Source organism: Augochlora pura, chromosome 3 (assembly GCF_028453695.1).
Source record: "Augochlora pura isolate Apur16 chromosome 3, APUR_v2.2.1, whole genome shotgun sequence".
NCBI classification, from domain to species: Eukaryota; Metazoa; Arthropoda; class Insecta; order Hymenoptera; family Halictidae; genus Augochlora; species Augochlora pura.
The window spans coordinates 16,579,637-16,595,375 of record NC_135774.1 but is presented as its reverse complement, the minus strand read 5'-3'; the positions used below and the strand labels follow the sequence as shown (position 1 = coordinate 16,595,375).

The window sequence follows — 15,739 nt, the reverse complement described above, 5'->3', positions numbered from 1 at the left end:
CAGCAATTTTAATATCTATACTATTCGATGCAATTTTCGACCCTCAACGAATGCAGATTTAAATTTTTTCTTGAAATTTTTCAATTTTTACTTTTTTTTACAGAAAAATAACGATATTGCATACTATTTATTCAATACAAAATTAAAAATCTTTGAACGTATTTTCCTAAAAATCTCATTTACTAAATCTGGGCAACAGGTAACTCAAAAAATAATTGACTGATTAATTTTGAAGAGTATATTTGCGTTTATTATATATTTTTTATTTAAATATGTATGCAACGGTTGAAAAACACATTTTCGATCGCATCCTTTTATATAAGACAACTTAAATGTGATTTAATCCAAAGTTCATTGTTTCTTATACTGTTTTTTTCTTTTGCATTGCTTGCTCTAACATCAATTCAACACCAAGGAGTGAATGAAATTGAAAGAATGAGGAACGGATGAAATTCAAATTAAGAAATAAAATACTTAAAAACGTACCCGTTCCATTTGGCATTCCTGTACGAGCGACACTTTATTATCCCTTAGACCGTGTATAAGAAGCGTCGGCGTGCATATCCTTCTATGGAAAACGTAGTCACCATCCGGCCAAATCATGCCGTCCAAAACGTATTTCATGTGCGAGGGCCATTGTTCCGGTGGCTCGGGACCACAGTAAGGGTGTTGACGCCCCCTCGCTGAATATAATATGTCTCTGTGAAGGCCGCACATTAGGAAAGGAGCGAGAATCGCTCTGAGGCAACAGTGGCCGGCGCTTTCAGTGCTCGGCGCTGCTAAAGGAGTCGGTCCACCACCGGATATTAAGACTAGCTGATGTATATTACTATCGTATTTACACGCCAGGGCGGCAGCAAAACTGCACCTGTGACAAACGAAAGTAGCAAAATCTTAAACTTTGTTATTGTTCTGCACAATAAACGTGTATTTTAACTCGAGTGCTATACATTTTTACTTGGATTTTTTTCATGTCATAACTTCAACGAGATAAAAATTTATTTTTGATTTCCATGTCAATGTTTATGTAATTTAAAACAAAAAATATAACAATTTTAATAAGAGATTTCGAATGCAACCTCTTTTCGTTATTACATCTTAGCGTGGCATACTGTGATTAACATGTCGCGAACAAAATATTTTCTGTAAATTGTTATGGAATAAAAGATATCTATATTTACTAAATTCAACTTAATAGTATGCACCATGTGTTCGTTGTAATATTACTAGACAAGAAATGAATTTTTCTGTTAGAAAATCAAACATGAAAATCTATCATAATTCTTACCAAGTAGGCAAACATTCACCACATTCTCAGGTAAATACCACAATCTGCGTAGGACACGAGTTAATTTTTGTAATGCAATCGCGTAACGGCTACTGAACTGTACGTGGTTTGTGAACTTAACAAACTGCCTACAGACATATGTATGTATACCATCTTGCGATGTCGCGCGAAGAATTAATGCAACTTCCCTCATTATTACGGCACCGCTCCGCGTAGGTCGCGATTACCGCACACGCAATAGAAACCATTAGTGATCAATACAACAAACTTGAAGACTTTACCTAATATTCATTTCTACTCGTGCCGATGAAATATATTTTTCGGTTTGTCATATACAAGGTTCGAACAAAAAGTTCTCAGAATTTTCAAATTTCGCGTTTTGTCTAATACTGGTGGACATGTTCACAATATGCCGATTGTCAACTGTTCCAGATTACTTTTTTTTTTATCTTTAACAGACAAATATATAAATGACATGTGTTTTCGTTAGTTCGACAATTATAGCCGGCAACCTGTACAAGGTATCTCTAAAATGTAATAAGTCTGGTTTTATAAAAATGTTTATACAGGGTGTCTCCAAATTATGGTACTTCCGGGAAATGTGGGACTGCTGAAGTCATTTCAAGTAACTTTTTCCTTAGCGAAAATGTAATCCGCGGCTTTGTTTACGAGTTATTAACACGAAACACTGACCAATCAGAAGCGCACACGCCTGGCGTTGGGTGGTCGAGCCAATCAGTGGAAATGGGCTTCGTCCACTTGTTGGCTCGGCCATCCTGCACTAATTGGGCTCGCCTCTCATTGGTCAGTATCTTTCGTTAATAATTCGTTAACGACGACGCGGATTGAAGTTTTGTAAAAGAAAAAGTTACTTCAAATGACGCGAGTTATGTCCCATTTCCGGATTATAAGACATTTTTGAGACACGCTGTACACATTCATGCCAATACATTTCTAACCTTCAGTACTTAATATGAATATTGATAAATTGTATCTATGTGGTAACTAAATAAAAAAAACATGATTATTCAACCATTGTTTTAAGTTTTCATGAAAAAACCGCCGGATATTACAAAAAAAGGAGCAGACAAAGAAAAATCAAAATTCAAATAAACCTATTTATCATGACACTTATATATATTCTTTAAACTTAATTAATCGTTTGAATCCAAGACTCTACTTATACAGAGTGTCCCAGTTTTTAAGGTTCAAACTTTGTTATTCTATTCTATGGCACAGAGTAAGAAAGAAATGTTATGTAAACAGAGGTCATATAGAGCTTTATTAAGAAGTTATAACAAAAATTCAGAATAGTAATAGTAGTTAACTTGCTGTTACTGCGTACATTGGCTTGAATAGATCAACAATATTGTGTTTTTCAGTGTCTTTATGTAAGGTATGTTTACTATCTGAGGCCGCCAAACATTGAAACGAATTCAGTACTCTTGTAGTGCAATTTCGTTGCCTTGTAACTTCATTAAATTCATTTCGCTCGCAAAATGAGTTGAAGGATCCTGTTGTTAATAATTGTTGATGACAACGTATGAACACTCTGTAATTCAGCGCTCTCTATCCAATAAATCGGCGTTGGTACTCCCTTGCAGCAGCTCGCGCATTCCCATTGCAGAAATCGTACATGAAATGCATATCAACATATTCTCGATTTGGAAATATTTGTGGCATTTTAATGTGAACTCCAACAACTTACTAATAGCTATTACTGGCGAAAATTCATTTCAATGTTTGGTGACCTCAGATAGTAAACATACCTTACATAAAGACACTGAAAAACACAATATTGTTGATCTATTCAAGCCAATGTACGCAGTAACAGCAAGTTAACTACTATTTCTATTCTGAATTTTTGTTATAACTTCTTAACACATTGCTGACCGGTCACGAGTTAACTCTTGTTTTCGTGGCCAAGCGTTGGTGACCGCCCACGAGTAAACTCGTGATAAGGTAGAGTATGTTCTTCGAAAGGAAAACGGAGCGAAACCCGATATATTTGCAAAACTTGTGGTATACCATTACACGTAGGTGATTGTTATACTTTTTATCATACGAAAAAGAAATATTAAGAGTTGAATAATAAATGAAATTTATTAAAGTTTATTTATATTGTTTTACTTCCACATCCGCTTTCAAAACAATAGCCGGGCACATGAGGTAAATTTTCAGAAAAGTTGCCGGTCAGCAATGTGTTAATAAATCTCTATATGATCTATGTTTACATAACATTTCTTTCTTACTTTGTGCCATAGAATACACTGACAAAATTTTAACCTTAAAAATGGGACACCCTGTATATTAAATAATTTACCGATCATGATCGATAATTTTTTGTTTTCTTTAAATTAAAAGCTTTCTGCCCCTGCGAATTATCAACTCTTATTATTGAATTACTATTTACAGATTTGTTCTAAAAATGATATTCATCGCCCCTTAGTGTAAAATATAGTTGACAAAACTTAACATGTTCGGTACTGTCCGACCTTCCATTGATAATACTAAGGAGTTTTAGTTTATAAGAGAATCTTGCATGTCGTTACATGTATTCTGCTCACCTGTTTTGTACCGAACGTATGAGTCACTAGAAAAAAAATGCCGAGAAGCCATATTAAGACGTTTATCTCACTTCGTAGTATAAATTCTTTAGAAATTACGGAAGCGCGGAATGTGTGCGATATAATTAGAAATCAGACGGAAATGTTGATCACCATGCAATGATGCAATAACCAAGTAGCTATATCGGGGAAACAGAAAGTATTCACTATTACGTTTTGCCTTAACGCATCTAACCTGGCTCAGAAAGTCGAGGATCGTGACGAAACTTCTTTACAACCTTCCAAAACTTGAAACCAAACAACAGGCCCAGTCTGTCTCCGTGCCATGGATTAAAAATGAATGGACAAAGAAAAATTTTATATATAAATTAATGAAATATATTTTCTTATTATGTTTAGCTATTAACATATAACATTAAGGGATAGGTATCCAATTTTTCTTTCTCTGTAGATTTTTAAACCGGGGATACGGACATAGGGAAAGACGAGGAAACTACCCAACGCAGTATGTAATATACAGGGTGTCCCGGAAATCGTAATACAACCGGACCGGGGGTGATTCTACATAAAAAAAAGAAGAAAATATTATGGTATAACATTTTTTCATCCGGAGCTCTGTTTTTGTGATAATCGACTTTCAAATGTTACACATTTGAAAAATAAGATTACTGAGGCATTCGAAAAATTAAAAAGCGATAACAACTTACAATCTGTCCAGATGTCATTAATTCATCGAGCAAACTTATGTATGCAGCAGTGAGGAGGACATTTTCAACAATTATTGTAGCATTATAATAGTAGTAGTAAAAAAAGAATAAAAAATAAGTAATCAGTGGACACACTTTGTATTGTTTCAACCACACAATTATCACTGTTTGTAAACACTATCCCAGACAGAGACAAGCAGAGCAGTGAAATACACGACAAGCAAATTGTATTAAATGGTTTACAAGTTGAACGAACTTTGAAGTTGATTATCACGAAAACGGAGCACCGAATGAAAAAATGTTATACCAAAATATTTTCTCCTTTTTTGATGTAGAATCACCCCCTGCTCGGTTGTACTACGATTTCCGGGACACCCTGTAGAACAGGTTACAACTATAGGACAGATTTTCAGGTGGGATAAACGAAAATCGTCAAATATGGAATGCCATACCATACCTTCAGTAGCATATGTCCGTTTTACTTTAGAGTAAATTTAAATTTTCAACATAATCAGTAATTATCAAGATTGAAATAAGTAATTTTCAAAAATGCCTTACTTACTACGACACTTAAAAAAAATAGAAAATTATTTCCTTACTTACAACACTTTTTTTATAGTATTACATACAATGTTCAATTGAATATTAATTAAAAAATGATTACCTTCATACGTAATCAAAAATTCATGTCTTTTTCAAATAATTAAATTTTCTGGTTACGATAATATTATATTTGAAATTAAATTAAATATAAAACATAATTATTTCCAATTGTTACGTACTCGTGTGCCTAACTCTGCATTAGCAATTCCATACTTGCAATTTAAATACAATACACGTGTGCACATGTGAGGCAGATTAGTAGAATACCGCAGGTTACTAAAATAGTACAATTCCATATTTGCTGAATTTCATGTACTAGTATTATGCGCTATATTTTCTACATAATATAACATATAGTAACAGGTGTTAATGTTCTTATACCTTTTAAAACAGATTAACTTTAAATTACGTGACGTGTCTAAAAATGTTAGATCGACTATTTTATTGTAATAATAATAAAGGATTTTAAAAAAATCCATATTTTTAACCTTTTTGTCTGAGCTTTTAATGAAGATTTAAACAGTACATTTTGTAGATCGCTGTTACTTACACGAAAGCAGCAAATTTCATTGAAATGTCAGTTGCAATTATTGAAAGATGTTAAAGTCTGCAGATTTCTTACAGTATTCGATCGAAAATGTCGGAAATTGTAATTTTAAACAAAAATTGTACAGACATTGCCTAGTAAACTAACCTTCCTAACATGTAAAAAAATGCAAGTCATTTCGTTCAAGTTGAAAAAAGTTATTCTATTTTAAAAGGTGTTCGTATATTAATGCGATTAAAAGAAAAGAAATTTAAATGATAAAATTATGGAAAAATAATTAACCACTCTGACCTATCCGTAAAGTCAAGAATGTAGATTAAACGCGGTTTCAGGTTTAGGCATATTATCCGTTCTGTCAGCCGAACGCGTGCAGCTAATTGCAGGCATATTCATCGATTCAAACGTCAAAGAATTTGTAATCCTCAGATATTCGATAAGGCATAGTCTTGCCTGTACCCTGCAATTACGATACACGAGATGCTTTTAAATAGCCGAAGATAAGCTGCGCGATTGCATGCCAAGTTTTTGCTAGTCAAACTTAAATAACTCTGTAATAATAAAAGGCGTGAGTCACGGATATTTCTAAAATGCAATTCACGTGAAGCAATCAACAAAATGTAAACAATTTTTCTCAAGTGAGAAATCTGCAGCATCATTGTTGCTATTAGTTTTTTATTTCGAATTTTCAATAAGATCCTTTAATTCTAAATGAAAAGTTTTCATTATAATTGATCTACGAATTTTTATGCATAATTAGATTTTTCGAAAATATACTATAAAAATAAAAATTCATATTTCGTTCTTGTTCGATCATTGTGCACCGTCACTCTGCACTAGAATCATGATTGTTCAAATTAATTGCTTAATCGAGCAACACTATTTCGTATAAAAGAAGAATACTTAGTTTACACTATTTTATAAATATTGTTGACGAACAAAAATTTAGAAACTGTTTTCTTAATATCCTCAAGGATTTTGTTGTTGACAGCTGCTATTCTTTTTAGCATCAATTTGTTAAACTTAAATATATAACAATGCAAAACTTCAGCAAAATTTTGTTGCAAAAAGGGGGGAATAGGTAAAATACGTATAAATACACATGTATCTGCGTCTCTTACTTAACAATAATTGAATTCTCCATCCTATAATCCATAGATCATTGTCCTGACAGATATTTTACTAATTTTTCAAACTATTACTAATATAGTGGTAACCTCCACTGTTTATCAGGGCATTATATGATTTCATTAAAGCTCCCGAACTTTTGGCATTACTTAACCCTGGTTACAGCATGCAGAAGATACAACATATCTCACAATTAGATCTTATTATCCCCATTGCTGCTCTCATGTGACAATCAACGTTATCATGTCCTACAGCATTGCACTTATCGTGGTCGCTGCTTTTAGACGATATGAAACTGCTGAATTATCAACATTATAATGTATTTTTAATTTAAACATATCGTTTGAAAAAATGAACGGATAACGTTGATGCAAGCAGTGCTATTCATTAGTGAGGCATTAAATGTGTTTTTCAATGTATAAACAGTTCATACGAATAACTGCTATTATTAATAAGAATGATTGTTATTAACATTCTTATTATTAATAAAAATTAGTATTATTAATATTCTTTTTATTAATAAGGATAGTTAACATATTCATAACCGTGTTCATAAAAAACCCACAAAAATAAAACGGTTTTTTAAAACACAGACCATATACTTATTTTGGTATTAGATATTTTAGATTCCGATTTCATGCTATTCAGTTTTCTGTATAAACTCTAGCTAACGAGAGCACATAGCACCTGGTCGCTTACAAACTTATGCATATATGCAAATGAAAGTTCGTTCAAACAAAGAAAACAGCGGTGAGTGATACAAATACCGGTAATAGATACAAATCAGAAACAATAAAAGAGAACCGATAAAAGTATACGTACCCGTAATTGTGCGCTACTAGAACGCACTTCTGTCCAGGCTTAAAGGCGTAATTGCATAGGATCGCGTCAAGATCCTTCAGAAGTTTGTTAAAGTGATAATCTCTGGACCGACTAGGTGCTGAACTCATGCCATGTCCCAGCATGTCTGGAGCGATGCAAGGGTACCCCAGAGCGGAGAAATAACGAAGTTGATATTCGAAGATTTCCGCGGATGATCCGAATCCGTGAATGAAGACGATTATAGGTTTCCGGTTTCTCCTAAAGGTGACCAAATCAAGGGGATTCTGTTCGCAACCGGTGTCCGGCCACATCTTTTTGTAATCATCGAGCTCGATGGAAGGCACTTCCTTCTTAATCTGTAACGGCGGTGGTTTTTCGCTCGCATCACTCTTCTCCGTGGACACGTTCGACTCGGCCGGGCTCACGCACAACTTTTCCCAAAGCTTGGACATCGCGTTACCCTTTTTGTGTCTCAAGGACGACTCGTTCGCGTTGTCCTTGAATTCCAACCGCAGATTCTCGAAACTGGGCTCGTTAACAATTTCCTCTAGCTCCTTGAGATCCACCGCTGGCTCTCTACCCTCAAGATTATCCGTCGAGATATCGATTCCCTCGGCAGTTTGAACGCTCGGATCCAGCGGCTCGCCGCTTTCCGCATCATTCTTCCCAGTGACCTCCGATCCCTCGGTGCCTCCATCGTTGCTCAGCTGCTTGCCACTTCTCGGAAGCACCGCCTCGTCCGTTCTCTTTGTCGGCTGGACCGGAGGATCGTTGTCCTGACCACCTGTGCTGCACAAATCCTCCCAACTGTTCCTCAGAGGCAACGATCTGCCGAGCTTCTCGTCGATGATCTTCAACAAGGATTGTTCCAGGCTTGGCTCCTGGTCCGGCTGGAACTCGATCGTTTCGACGCTGTTTATCCCTGAATCGATGCAATCCAATTGCTCCAAGGTAACTTCCGTGCCAGCCGATCGACGCAAGTAGAAGTCCAACGAATCTGGATCTATCGAAGAACCGATGAACCCGCGATTCACATATCCCTCTTCCTCCTCGTGACTCAAAATTTCGTTCTTGCATTCAGATTCCTTTTGCTTCTTGTCGATCGTATCTGGATGGAAGGAGAAGCTGATATCGTTGAACGATTCTTCGTTGTCGACGTACCTTTCCCGCGTATATTCTCCATTATCCGAAGTTTCTCTAGTTTCGTCCGTTCGCAGCAGCGAGTCCTTCGGTTTCAAATCCGATAAATCTTTTGTGATACAGCTTTCAGCGCTGGCGATGTATCTTACAGTGTCGTCGAGAATCTCTTCGAGAAGCACATTGATATACTTCTCTAAATCCTTGATGATTTTATTTTTGATCGTTTGCTCATCCACGTGTTGTTCCCTTGGGATCGTCTCCTCGATGCTCGCCGCATTGTCATTCCCATTTGCTTTTGGTTGTTCAGTCTCAGGTACTTTCAATCTCTGCAAATTCATTGACACCCTCTGCTCCAATTCCTCGATTGCTCGTTCATTTTTGTCGGCTTCGCAGAGGCTCGTTCTAATTCTATTCAACTCCGCGGATATGATTTGTTCTTCGGTGGTGCTCAAACGTCGAGACTGCCGAAACGAACATCTACAATTCCCAGACGAATGCGGTCTCCGAGACCAACGAGTGAAGAAATTGTCGACGACCGATTCGGGCCTGTCGTTGGTGTTCTCGTAAAACCAACCGCTCTTCAAGGCCGGCCTCAATACCCTCAAGGTACGACGTGGTCCAACGATGAAAAAGTCGCAGTCGGGGAACTCCACTTTGCCCGGGCCCACACGATTTCGGTTTCTCCAGTACTCGAAGAATTTTGTATACCAGGGTGCTCCTGGTACCGCTTCATCTACCACCGCAGCCATATTTAGAGTACGTCTCGCAACTTTTAACGACCATAAAGAACGATCGTTCCGAAGAGACTTGTCAGCGGTCTCAATACTCCATACACTTCTTCTATGAAACGAATAGAGAAGATTTCTTGGTGACGAGTGTTCATCGAGGCAAAAAAGGTTCTGATCCCATCTTCTTTACAGAACTGTCGAGTTGCAAATTTCTGTCTGCCTACAAGCTGCTGCGTAATAATCTGAGAATGTCAAGAAGAATTTTAATGACAACAGATTCTAGTTCAGCCAAACGATGAGGAAACAATCTACACAAGCTTTCCGTGTAATCCTTCCAATTCTTTCGATTTGGAAACTTCTCGTATGATTCGAAGAATATTTTTTATAAGCATTCCGAACGTACAAACAAATATGCGTCATTTATAAACATGAAAATAATCTTCGGTAACCACTTGGATGAGTATTTGTTGAACGATATGCGAAGAAATAGAATTATTATCTTTCTGTTCTCATTTCCATTTTTGAAAACGATCGTCGAAAGCGTTGTCCATTAATGTGTCATTGCTTCCAGCATATTTGCACAATTTCGTTTCACCGACTGCGTTCCACTGGAGTGCATTCGTAGCCTTGCAACACTTTTCCTGCAGTTCCCGCAATCGCTTGGTCAGACGCGATTTCCCCGTGAAATACGAAAGTAACATTTCGTGTGCCTCCCTGTATTAAGTAGTTCACGGAACAGCGAATCGCCGATGATCGTTCCACTGTTGACGCATCTAATTGCTATCTTCGCCACATTAACCTACGAAGAACAAGTTTAGTTAGAATTTGTTCACACCGCTGGGCACCGCATTCTCAATAATAGTATACTCATACAATGCTCCCACATAAAAAACGTATAGGAAAAGAGAAGTTTTATGTATAAATTGTTGATCTATATTTAATTATCATTACTCCTACTCCTACACGCCTTTAGGCCAACAATTTGATTCGTTAGCAAAGGAAGACATACAGTCAACCCCATAAGTATTCGTACCCTCATTGCTTATAAGAGAAATTTTTTGAAATCAACGCATGTAAGATTGATATTGATTTTACTCCTCGTAGTACGTAATAACAGTCCACAAAAGTATTCGTACCAGTGTAGATTTTGTCAAAAAATCGCATATTAGAGTAACTTTTTTACTTTATATTAATTTACTACTATTTAGTGGGTCCACATTTATGCCTTATTATATCGTTTAATCGATGTGGCATACTTTCTACCAGTTTTAATGTAATATTTGCTTTAATACTATTCCAAACTTCTAAAATTTTGTTTTTTAGCATTTGTTTATTGAAAATTCCATGCTCGTGTAGTCTTTTATCTATTTCCACCCATAAATTTTCTATAGGATTTGTATCTGGACTCTAAGAAGGTGTATGTAAAGAATGGGGAACGTGGTAAAGTATCCACTCACGAACAATCTTAGCAGTATGCTTCAGGTCGTTGACGTGTTGAAAATAGTAGTCATCTTCCAGATCAAGCTTAATCGCACTTGAGTGCAGATTTTTTTCTGTATTAGGCTTTCTTCAAACTTTTCCTTTTCTGTCACATTCAAAAATATTAAATAAGAACATAAAAATTTTATTGCAAAGTTTTACACGCATCCCTTGATTTCAACAGATTTCTCTTATAAGCAATGAGGGTACGAATACTTATGGAACTGACTGTAGACATTTTCTTTGCTTTGATTGACTGACGATTCATTACTGAGACAGAATCCACTGCGAATTGGATGCCTAGTAAAGAGATAGAGATGTGCGCGTCAGCTTAGGGGGTAAAAAAAGTGTACAAGGACTAAGACCCATTACTCTATTCGGGTAGTAGCATGGGATTAACAAATCCGTACTGGAAATCGATCGGAGTGGAATAATTCCAAATGATTCAGAGTTAAACCAAATGCATATTCTTAGGTTCATGGCTGCCAGTGTGACCGCTAATTTGTCTAAAACCCCGAAATTCGCTACAAACTTGTCATTGTAGACTAGTCAGGGGGAAATGCGGTTACAAGGAAACCCTGTTGCAGGATAGTGGTCGTTATATATGACAAATGTACATCGTTGGGTATAGTAATCGTTGGATAGTAAATGTATGTATATCTGGGTGAACTTATTTTTTGAGCGAGTGAGCTTTCACGATTCTCACATTCTACAGCTTTGTGAGCAAAGCGATTGATCCACTCTAAAGACCTTCACTTCAACAATATTAAATATCTTTTTTTTTATTAAATATCTATTCCTGAAATCGAGCTCTTTGGTTTGTATGAAGTAGATATCTTTTTCAAAAATTTACCTTTATAGAGGTCAAGAGGGGAAGCCTCTGTTGACTTACACGCCACGATGAAGCGTAGGTATAAGTAAGATTTATTATGGTAGTAGCTTAGGTTTTTAATTCGTATTTTATATTTGGCATTCCTCCAAATTCTATCTTGACCGGCGACAGATCTTTTTCGGAAGTTAAATATAAATATTACTTTCCATTTATTATTGTTGGAACACTTGAGACTCTTCAAAAACCTAATAATATCGCTTAGAGTGTTTGAAGATCGTTCTTTCCTGACTATGACATGTGCTTGACGCGTTATGCCGACAAAATGTAAATAATAAACAATTAAATGATAATTAATATGTAACAATTGAAATTATAGTTATAAATAAGAAATAATTTTTATTATTTTAAATAATTTATTCAGACCTATATAAATAATAAGTCATTACTTTTTATTTAAACTTCTAAACAGCAAATGATTTTTTATTTAAACAATCATTTAAATGAACATTTACTTAATCGATGTTCAACCCCTGACTGTAATTCTACTGAAAAATAAAGCTAGCAGCATCAGCCTGTACAAGCTTCCTAATTTATGCTTTTACTAAATTGTTGTAAGCAGTGTCATCATTTGTTGTTCAATGATTATGACATTAGCTTTTCGTGACCATGATAACGATTAAGTAAGTGGTGATAGTAATAATCAATAGATAATTCGGTCATCCGTATTTAGAATCTTATCACATCAGTACATATGTATATTACTTTGTCGCTCTTTCTTCCACTACGCCTATAATTTTACAATGCTAACAAAGATGATCCCTTCATTCCGATATCAATGAAAATTTTCGTTTTAGGTTTATTCGCGTAATATTCTCACATATCTGCACTATACGATGAACGTTTCTAGAATTAGTTTCAACTACAACTTTGCGAACAATTTCTCGAGACGTGAGGAAAGAATTTGTTTCAGCACGCAAAACGTATTACTTTTTTCATGAGTAGAAACCGTGCGGGATCGTTCATTATTATTGTGCGTTGCCGTAATTACCCATATCTTATAGAAGTAGTAAATAACTTTCAACTTTATTTCGTAGACTTTATAATTCTCGACCCTGATTATCTTAATTCCAAAACTGATTAAATTTCTTATTTATTTATCACTACTTATCCCAAATTAGATAATTAACATTATTTATATCATATTTTTTTGCCAAAGTAGTCAAAAACTACGTTTTAAAATTTGAATATATCACTATGTCTACGAAAGGGTGAAAAACATATTCCAAATTCTTTTCCAAGTTTAATTATTTTTTTCTCAATTGAAATAAAGATAGGTATAGATCGATAAAAATAGTATTAATAGCTTCACCTTATTCTAGTGAATATTTATAATACTTTCAAAGTTGAATGTCTACAAGAGCTACGTATTACTGTGCGACTCGAAATCGAAAAAATACTAAGAAAGTTTACTAAAAATCAATTGTATCATCATTTCATCAACTCTATTTAATATGTTTCTCTGATAAACCATTCTACATTAAACTGTAACATCTGTAATTAAACATTATGCAATTAAAAGGTAATCTTTGACCTTATCTAAATAGAATAAAATGTGGACTGTGCTTGTCGTGATTAAATAACTCTTCAGACTGGCTCTTTAGACTTGTTTCTATGGAGCATATTATACAACTATACAACGGTTGTATTTGTACAAATCAGTGGTCAAAATATCGAACATTCTTTCTCATATAATAAAATTTATTTTTCTTTACTACATAATTGTGAACTACCTTTAGTAATAATTGGTGGAACAATATCACACAATAAGCAACAAAACATTTTATTTGAAAAAATGTTATTTGTTCAGTTATAGATTCGAAAAAATTTATTTCCCCGAAATTTTCGAATTAAAGATAAGTGTACTAGCCAGTTTCCTGTTCTTAATGCGATAATTGCGTTTAAATTTTTGTACAGGTATAAATTCTACAGATATAATTTTACAGGTAAGTTCGGGTGTGCTGTTAGAATAATTGAATCTTAACAATCAAGGGATAAAAATCCTAACGATGTCAGCAGAACAATTAAAGAGAGAACTGGGAGAATAAACATTTTATTTAAAGGAATGACAGATACAGTTTCTGTGTTTGTAGTATCACAGAGATATTGATGCTTGTGAAACGGCGACAGACGGTATTTAGAGGGTAAATATGTAGTTTATGAGCGAACCGATAGATGATTGAAGTATGATGAGAACGATAAAGGAGAATTGAGGCACAAAAAGTAAATATCAATCATTGAAACCAGGAAGCATTTATTGAAACATTGCTTCACATAAGGTGTACACGACACAATTGAAATATTTTTAAATACATTCCAATATATTATAAATAATTTTAAAATCTGACTAGAAATATAAAGTAGCATTTTCAAATCACAAACTGGTTAATATCCAAAGGTAAGGTATAATTTTCATATTTCCCGCGCAACGAAACTCAATCCAAACGCATGCATAAGTTGTTTTCCTGGATATCCTGATCAAGTTTCGCATATTTATACTGCACCACGTTGTAGCATACCACAATTAAATGTCAGGTATACACAGACGTTTCTTTTTCAACAGTATGCAAATCTCTTGATGGAAAGTTTGATACGCGCGCTTCCAAACTATTCCGATACGCAGAGCGAGTGTATTTTATGCATAGCATTCTCGATACAATAATTACATTCGCGATTCGTATCTATTGCGCAGGTTATTCGAATAAATCAACTCATGATACGGTAGCCAGTTATTAGTCATTGATTTACGAATATCTGCTTCGGCATGATTTTTCATTATGAAATAGCATCTCTAGGAGTTTCTGTATCAAATTCTAGTACCGCGTTTATGAAAACTAAGCTCTCTAAAAACTTATTGCTCTCTTTAATATCCCGTTTTCTATTTCCTATTTCACTGTACGAGTATACCGTAACAACGCGAATTCTTACGGCAGAAAACTCCACAGTGAAAAGACAAGACGGATGTCGAACGCATAATTAGGAAATCCCTTGAGTCTTCTCAAACGTCGTATACAGTTCCTTAGTTAGTTTAATAAATGCATTACGGTAAATACTCTGTTATTATACTTGCCCTTTGAACCTTGGTTTAGCGACTTTTTTCCTTGTCGGCAAACACGGTCAACACACATCGAGGAACCGTAATTGGTTCAAAGCGACCGCAAGCTTTTCTCATCCCCCGATAGACACGAAACCACTTGTTGCTTCTGCCAGTGATTCTCACCTTGCATCGCTGTCACTCGGGATCGCGCAGAAAATTGTCTTCGGCACGGGCATGGACCACGGAACACAGAACATGAAAGAATAAGCACGAGTCACAGAACACGGCACAGGAAACGCAGGGAGCTAACGTCAACACTCGTGTATAGCATGCACCGTATTAACGCGCGCATTAAACCGTCAATTGGACTTCTTTTTTAACACGAACTGTTCTCGCGTTCGCGTACGAAAAATCGACAGTTGGGAACGTGATCCGTAAGGGGGCCCACTTTCACGAGACACGAAAGCTGCCAGAGGGGGATATACGTCGGAAATTCATGATAACTGGCGCGATTCTTTCTCCTTTCTTCGGCCGATTTTATTTCGCGGAGCACAATCTGGACGAACACTCTTCCGACACGCTCGGACGCGTGTCAGCCTCCACGGCCGATCTCAGAGACGGCAGAAACCGTGTTACCGAACGCACAGAGAAATCCGAGGAGCCTGTCGTCGCTGAAGCACACCGTTTCGCAGAACCACGCCGACTGTATGCACGACGAGGTAGCGCGCATTTTCGTGGGCGTGGGGCGCTGAATTAAAACGGGAAAATTAAAGACGATTGACATTGAACTGCCGCACGTCAGGTCAC

General features: G+C 35.9%; 1 protein-coding gene across 2 annotated transcripts in view; it reads right to left on the bottom strand.

The window, feature by feature from the left end:
- LOC144478708 (uncharacterized) overlaps window positions 1–15,739 on the bottom strand; it is a 16,389-nt gene extending 650 nt beyond the window's left edge. Inside the window, exons 1-3 of one of the 2 annotated variants that reach the window (XM_078196866.1) lie at window positions 14,966–15,739; window positions 7,660–10,326; window positions 487–868 (exon numbers count right to left, since the gene is read on the bottom strand). In XM_078196866.1, the coding sequence (XP_078052992.1) occupies window positions 487–868; window positions 7,660–9,548 (2,271 nt within the window). In that variant the 5' untranslated portion in view covers window positions 9,549–10,326; window positions 14,966–15,739. The remainder of the gene's footprint in view (window positions 1–486; window positions 869–7,659; window positions 10,327–14,965) is intronic. The other variant, XM_078196867.1, reaches the window with a different exon arrangement.